This window comes from Propithecus coquereli, unplaced genomic scaffold (genome assembly GCF_000956105.1).
Source record: "Propithecus coquereli isolate 6110/MARCELLA unplaced genomic scaffold, Pcoq_1.0 Scaffold56, whole genome shotgun sequence".
NCBI classification, from domain to species: domain Eukaryota; kingdom Metazoa; phylum Chordata; class Mammalia; order Primates; family Indriidae; genus Propithecus; species Propithecus coquereli.
Window position 1 is genome coordinate 5,776,311 of NW_012151507.1, and position 6,480 is coordinate 5,782,790.

Sequence of the window (6,480 nt, forward strand, 5' to 3'; positions counted from 1 at the left end):
AAGAGAGGAGCTGAAGTTGTCACCAGAAAGAGTGACCTCAGGAGAAACAGGTTGCATGGGGTGTGGGGGCGGCATGGGGTGGGCAGAATGCAGCAGGGAAATGATATGTTTGGTGTTGGTTTGGTACAGGTGAGAGAGCCAGGATGATAGTCGCAGAAATCTCAAAGCATGATATAAAAACTAATGAAATTTGAAAAGTAGAGCTCTCCAACAAAAGGGAAAATAGGGATTTATGGGAAGTTTATGTGGTTTATAGGGGAGAATGATTGGACTGACGCTGAGTACTTAGAAGTTACTAGTGTGTAAATGGTATTTGAGGCTGGGGAAAAGGTGAGGTTAGCTCAGATAGAGTTACTGGCTTTAGTAAAAAGCAATCAAGCAAACATAGTTAAATTTGAATTTCAGATAAACAATGAATAATTTTTTAGTATATTCCATGAAATGTTTAGGACATATTTGTCCTAAAAAGTATTTATTGTTTATCTGAAATTCAAATGTAACTGAGCACCATATATTCATCTGGCAGCCACCACAGGGGCTGCAAACAGAAGTGCTTGCAGGGCCCCAGGCATCCCTCCCGGGCAGGGGGTGAGACCGGGTGACTGGAGCACATGTGTTTTATTCTCGGAGACAGCTGCCACCAGCTTCAGCTGATTGGGTTTGCAGAGATGGCCTCGAGGGTATCTAATATTGTAATGTTTCAAAACAGAATAGAAATATATGTTTTAAATGTGGACTATCTTGATTTTAAAAAGTGGGCCCACAATGAAAAGGAAAACATTGTGAAGTACAAAAAAAAGCAGGTCCATGGTTTCCACAGGCATATGGGCCACTGGTTTTCTCGCTCTGATCTGATATCTAGAGTGGGTGGGGCAGGTTTTTGACCTGTGAATTACGGTGATTCACAATGTCAGGGTAAAGAGTACCTGGGTGTGGGGAAGGGACAGAGGCAGGGGATGATTTCCTCGCGCAGAACGTGAGAAGTGGGAGGGACATCTCTGGCCGTGACCCCGTGGTCTCGCCCCTCTGGGCCCGAGCTTGCCGCACCGGCCCCTCCTGCAGCTGGGCAGCAGCTCGCACCCGCAGGGCCACGCCCGTGCCGACTCGCCCTGCAGGACCCGGGGAAGGCAGGCGCAGCCCAGCAGCCTTTCAGACAGCACACCGACAGCAAGTGAGGCTTCGAAGGCTTTCATCAGAAAATTGTGGGTGGAAACTTCCAGGGGTTTGCTCTGAGCTTCTTGAGGCTTCTCAGCTTCAAAGTGAGTGGGTGTCTCTCTGAGAAGCCGAAACACAGAGGGAAAGAGAGAACGAAAGAGAGAGCAAGCGAGAGAGCACGCGAGAGAGGTGTTCCCCTTGGCTGCGGAAACTCTATAAGAACGAGCCGGGTCCCCTTCTCTCGAGCAGTCAGCAACAGGAGTCCCGTCCCCGATACTTCAGCCGCCACAGGACTGAGACGTCAAACCTCTCGCTGGGGCTGGCCCGGGTCACTGACTGCCATGCAGCAGCCCTTCAGTTACCCCTATCCCCACATCTACTGGGTGGACAGCAGCGCCAGCTCTCCCTGGGACCCTCCAGGCTCGGTTCTCCCCTGTCCGACCTCTGTGCCCAGAAGGCCTGGTCAAAGGAGGCCACCACCACCACCGCCACCACCACCACCTCCGCCACTGCCACCGCTGCCCCCACTACCGCTGCCACCCCTGAAGAAGAAGAGGGACCACAGCACAGGCCTGTGTCTCCTCGTGATGTTTTTCATGGTTCTGGTGGCCCTGGTGGGGTTGGGGCTGGGCATGTTTCAGCTCTTCCACCTGCAGAAGGAGCTGGCCGAACTCCGCGAGGTAAGCCTGCCCGGGGCTCGCTGCCCCCTGGAGTCGCTGGGCGAAGCGCAGCTCTGCCCTGGCAGGGGTGGAGGGCGGATGTGGCCACGTGGACCACTGCCTGGCTTGCAAGATGCCTTTCCATCCTTTTTTCTATCCTACCAGTGAATTTTTCTAGTCGTTCTATTCTATAGGCAGAGAAGTAGAGGAATATTTTCTATCTTGTAAATGCAGAATAGAAATAGAAATTCTACAAAATGGAATATTTTCTCTCTTGGAATGAATCAGAGCCAACCAGTTCTTCCTTTCTCAGTTGTCCACGCAGTCTTTGAACCACTTACTGCCTCATAGCTAGTGATTCAAGGAATAAAAACACTTTGAGTCTTGCTTAGAAGTAAATGTGTTCCAATGACTGAACTAAATCTTGAAAATACTTAAAAATATCGACATCTCTCCAAATTGCAAAACTGAGGGACAGTGAGGCACAATTTCTTGGCCAAAGCTGGAGTTAGAAAAAGTTCTCAGGTATTTGTATTTTCTTCCTATGCCTCCTTTGCCTAAAGAACTTCTTATTTATTATACACCTTTTCTCTTTTTCTTTTGCTAGTCTACTCGCCAAAAGCATACAGCATCATCTCTGGAGAAGCAAATAGGTGAGTCCTTTTAGGCGTGTGCCTTGAGTTCCCAAAGATAATCCTCAACCCTGACCCATGCTGGTGGAGTGCCCTGTACTCTGTCCCATGCTTGGCTTATACTCTGAGAGGAATCCTGGCTAATTCGGAATCTCTGGTCAATATGGTTCCTTGAGTTGCTTTAAAATATGAAATGAATTTAATTGCTCAAAATCAGTGTAGCTGAGCACTGCACACACCTCAAAATCATTTCCACTTGGCTTTGGAAAGAGACACACATATACAGCCCTGGACTTTTGCCCCCTGGGCAGCTGGCTCCAGGCCTGTCCCCTTCCACGGGGATCCAGGGCCTGGCACACATGCCAGGGGACATAACTCCTGGGAAGAGAAGGGGAACGTGAAGGGAAGTGAGGGCAGAGAGAGCTGTTTCTGGGAAATGTCCTCTCCTCTTTTAAACTCTCTAAAAGAGATTGTTCAAGAGTCAAGCTTTATTTTTAAAATATTTTATGGGCTATAACTCAGCTTTTAAAAAGTGGACAATAGCCCACATTAGGAGGGTTCTTTTGAAGTCACTGTGAAGCTCAGAGGAAGACTGTAGCCGTTATTCAAAGGATGGTTCAGCTTCACCCACAGTCAGGAGCTACCTTTGATAACAAAGTACAATCCTTTGTATGACAGCCAGCACAGGACGAAGACGAAATATTGAACACTGACCTCATGAAATTTCAGGGCATAGTTTTGGAAACTGTGGGCAGGGATTTTAGGATATGCTTCATTTGTCTTAAACTAAGATTCATTGAATTTTTAAAGTTGGAAGGGAGCTTAGAGTGTGTCTGATCCAGCCACTTCATTTTTCAGAAGAGAACAAAACACCAGACAGATTAGAGCTGTCCAAGACCACTGGAATGGAACTGGGGCCAGGAGCAACATGGCCTCTAGATGCCTCGTCACCTGCAGGGCTTTCCAGTACCTGGACTGGTCCTCATGAAATGAGGAAACTCCTGTTTCTCTACAGTGGCCCTGGCATGAGAAATAAGTGAAAAGCAGGATATCTCTGCAAAGACAATAGGAAAATCTCATCTTTGGAAACTCAAAAGAAAACAGACGGCAGCTTGGCCCATCCATGTAGTGGAGCCTGGTCTAGTTCTCAGGACGTGCCTACTGTAGTGTCCCCATCTGCCTACTGTCCTAGCTCTCGTAGGAGCCATCGCTGGGATGTTCTGGTCTCTAGTTCTGGGTCCAAGTCCCTAAGTGTTAGAAAGTCCATATGTACACAAGCAGAGTGGAAATACTTGTTAGAGAAGTGAAGCCTCTGGAGGATTTTAAAAATAAAATCCCTTTGAAAATCAGTGGAATGTGGCTGGTCAGATAGGTACCTAATTACTCATCCTTCACCCACTCTATGGAGTTATTTTAGTGATTAAAAGTCAAATGAACAGATGAGTCAGTTCTACCTACCCTAGTAAATAACTGTCTTCCCCAGGTCAACCCAGAGGGAGGAGGAATTGGTGAATTATCACATGGAAATCAAATTAGTGACTTTACTAAAAAGATAAGCAACACAAATTAAAAGAAGGGGATACCTATTTTTATCCATCAAATTAGTAAAGAGTAAAAATAAAAACCCAGATTGGCAAAGACGTGAGAGAAAAGGTCCTGCTTAAACATTAGCTCCAGCTGGTGTGCATGTAGGTTAACATAGCTTTTCTGAAGAGCAGTTTGGACGTACATATTAAAAGCTGGAAACTGTTAGCTTACCCTTGATTTCATCACTAAGCATTTATCTTAACAATCAGAGACGCGCCTGTACATTTATACATAAAGATGTTCATCACTTCCTTGTGAGGCTATTTATAATGAACAATTCGGAAGAAACTTAAATGCCTCATAATGGGAGAGTAGTTAAATATGCTACAGTGTATTCAGATGGCAGCATAAGATGCAGCGACTAAAAACCACGAATCAGGACATTTAATGCCACGGGGATTGTGCTCGCTGTATTGCCAGATAAAAAGACAAGTTCGGGTATGTTTCGTTTCATACTGACTATGTAAGCACATATGCATATTTTTATATTCTTAGAAAGGAACTGCAACAGTGCTAACAGTGATTTTTCTTTGGGAGGTACTGATATAGATTATTTTCACCTTCTTATTTGCTTCTTTTTACATTTTCCACTTTTTCCACAGTTCACGAATTAAATCTTTCATTCGTTCACAAGGGTTCTTGGAGAGCTTCCTGTGTGCGAGACTGGGTGTCGGGTGTTGGGTGACGATTGAGCATGAGAGAGCCCAGGGGGCCTGTCCTCGTGGAGCTTTTAGTGTTGGGGAGGAGATAAACAAAAGCAAGCAAATAACGTAATTGCAAATTGCACTAACTGGGACCCTCCAGCGGTCTGGAGAGGCCCCCCCTAAGGAGGTGCTGTTTATGCTGACCCCCGAGGGTCGGGAGCTGGCCAGCCAGGAGCTGCGTGCGGTGGGGCGGGGTGGGGTGGGGGATGGGGGAGCATTCCAGCATGAGAACGCGTGTGCTAAGACCCGGGGGCAGGAAACAGCCATCGCCAATGTCTAGGATGTATTTCCAGACTGTTTATTCCAGTATTTAGACAGCGGGCACTTTCAGCGTGTACCTTCTGTGAGAATAAGGTTGTACCAGGCTCTGTGAGGGACACAAAGGCGAGCAACATGCGGTTCTCTGCTGCATTTCCTGTCAGCGCATGGCCCAGCGCCAGATCAGCTGCTCAGATGGCTTGTGGTGCAGGAAGGTAGAAAGGACTCAGTTTTGCCTTCCTGTTCGCTAACGCCTCATTCATGGTAGGCTGTCGTGGGTGGCTAGAGAGGTCACGATTACTCAGGTAATGTTCTGAGTGGGTCGGGCCCTCCTCATGCCATACGTGAGTTTCGCAGGCTAATCGCAAGCCTGCGACAGACAAGCACCTTTCTATGAATCTTTCTTGTGCGTTTTAGGTAGCTGAACTCGTTAGCGAAGTGGTAGCCTCTCTTACCTTGTCTGAGATATTTGAAGTCAGAGAAACAGTGTCTATTTTGAGAACTATTGTCTGTTTTAATTCCTCCTATTTAATTTGGCAAACATTTACTGGTACTAGTTGAAACTGGCGAATTCGACATACAGTAAGGAATTTGCCCTTATTTAAAGGAATAAGTTATACAGTTACTGCAGAGAAGGGGAGTCAAACCAACAAGGGAGGTGAAGATGGGGTGACCCTAGGTTTCAAAGGAGGAGAAGATCATATTGATTAAAAAGGCCTGGGAGGGTTTCCCAAAGAAGGAGGTGTTTTAGATGGTCCTCACAGGATTGTTAGGAGTTTGGCACCGAGATCTGATTGGGAGAACGTTCTGGGCAGGAGGCACAGAGGCAGGGCAGTGGGGTATGTTCAGCCGCGGAGCTCCTGTCCTGTGGCAGTGTCCCGTGTGAGTGAGTCAGGAAATAAGCTGGACAGACGGGCTGGGACTGCATCGGGGACACTTGGACACAACTGCATGTTCAGTGAGGAGCCATTAAAGGTGTTTGAGGTCTTGGTGCTACGAGGTGATTGTTTGAGGCCTTTGGATGATAATTTGGGGCAGATTGTAGCCTCTGTCCTGCAGAGTGCAAGGGGCGGCAGAGCCAGAGTGGGTGGAGCCCTGGATTTGGAGTCAGGAGACTGAGTGTTGGTCCTACCTCTGACAGTGAGTAGCTGCGTCTTCTTGGACGAGGCTTCCAAATTCTAAGCTCATTTTTCTATCTATAAAGTGGGACAATAATCCTACCTCAAAGGGTTGTAGCAAGTCCTAAACGCAGTAACTGATATGACAGCTCTTTATGAATCAGTGTTTATATTAATTATGTTTTGTCGTAACTTTATAATTTATGCATATGTCTATTTTAATTTGCTTTATTTTTTACCTCTCTGTTTCTGAAATATAGACTGCTCTGAGTCCTACAGTTTGGACTTGCATGATTAGTATGTTAGATTATTGCCATTTATGGTTTTAAAATATATTTTTTTAATGGTGGAATTTAGAGTCCCACCA

At 46.5% G+C, this 6,480-nt stretch overlaps 1 protein-coding gene across 2 annotated transcripts in view; it reads left to right on the plus strand.

Annotated features, from left to right (window-relative positions):
• The first annotated feature begins 1,346 nt into the window (after positions 1-1,346).
• Positions 1,347-6,480, plus strand: part of FASLG (Fas ligand (TNF superfamily, member 6)) — an 11,674-nt gene continuing 6,540 nt past the window's right edge. Inside the window, exons 1-2 of one of the 2 annotated variants that reach the window (XM_012657745.1) lie at positions 1,347-1,835; positions 2,422-2,467. In XM_012657745.1, coding sequence (XP_012513199.1) covers positions 1,497-1,835; positions 2,422-2,467 — 385 coding nt within the window. In that variant the 5' untranslated portion in view covers positions 1,347-1,496. The remainder of the gene's footprint in view (positions 1,836-2,421; positions 2,468-6,480) is intronic. The other variant, XM_012657746.1, reaches the window with a different exon arrangement.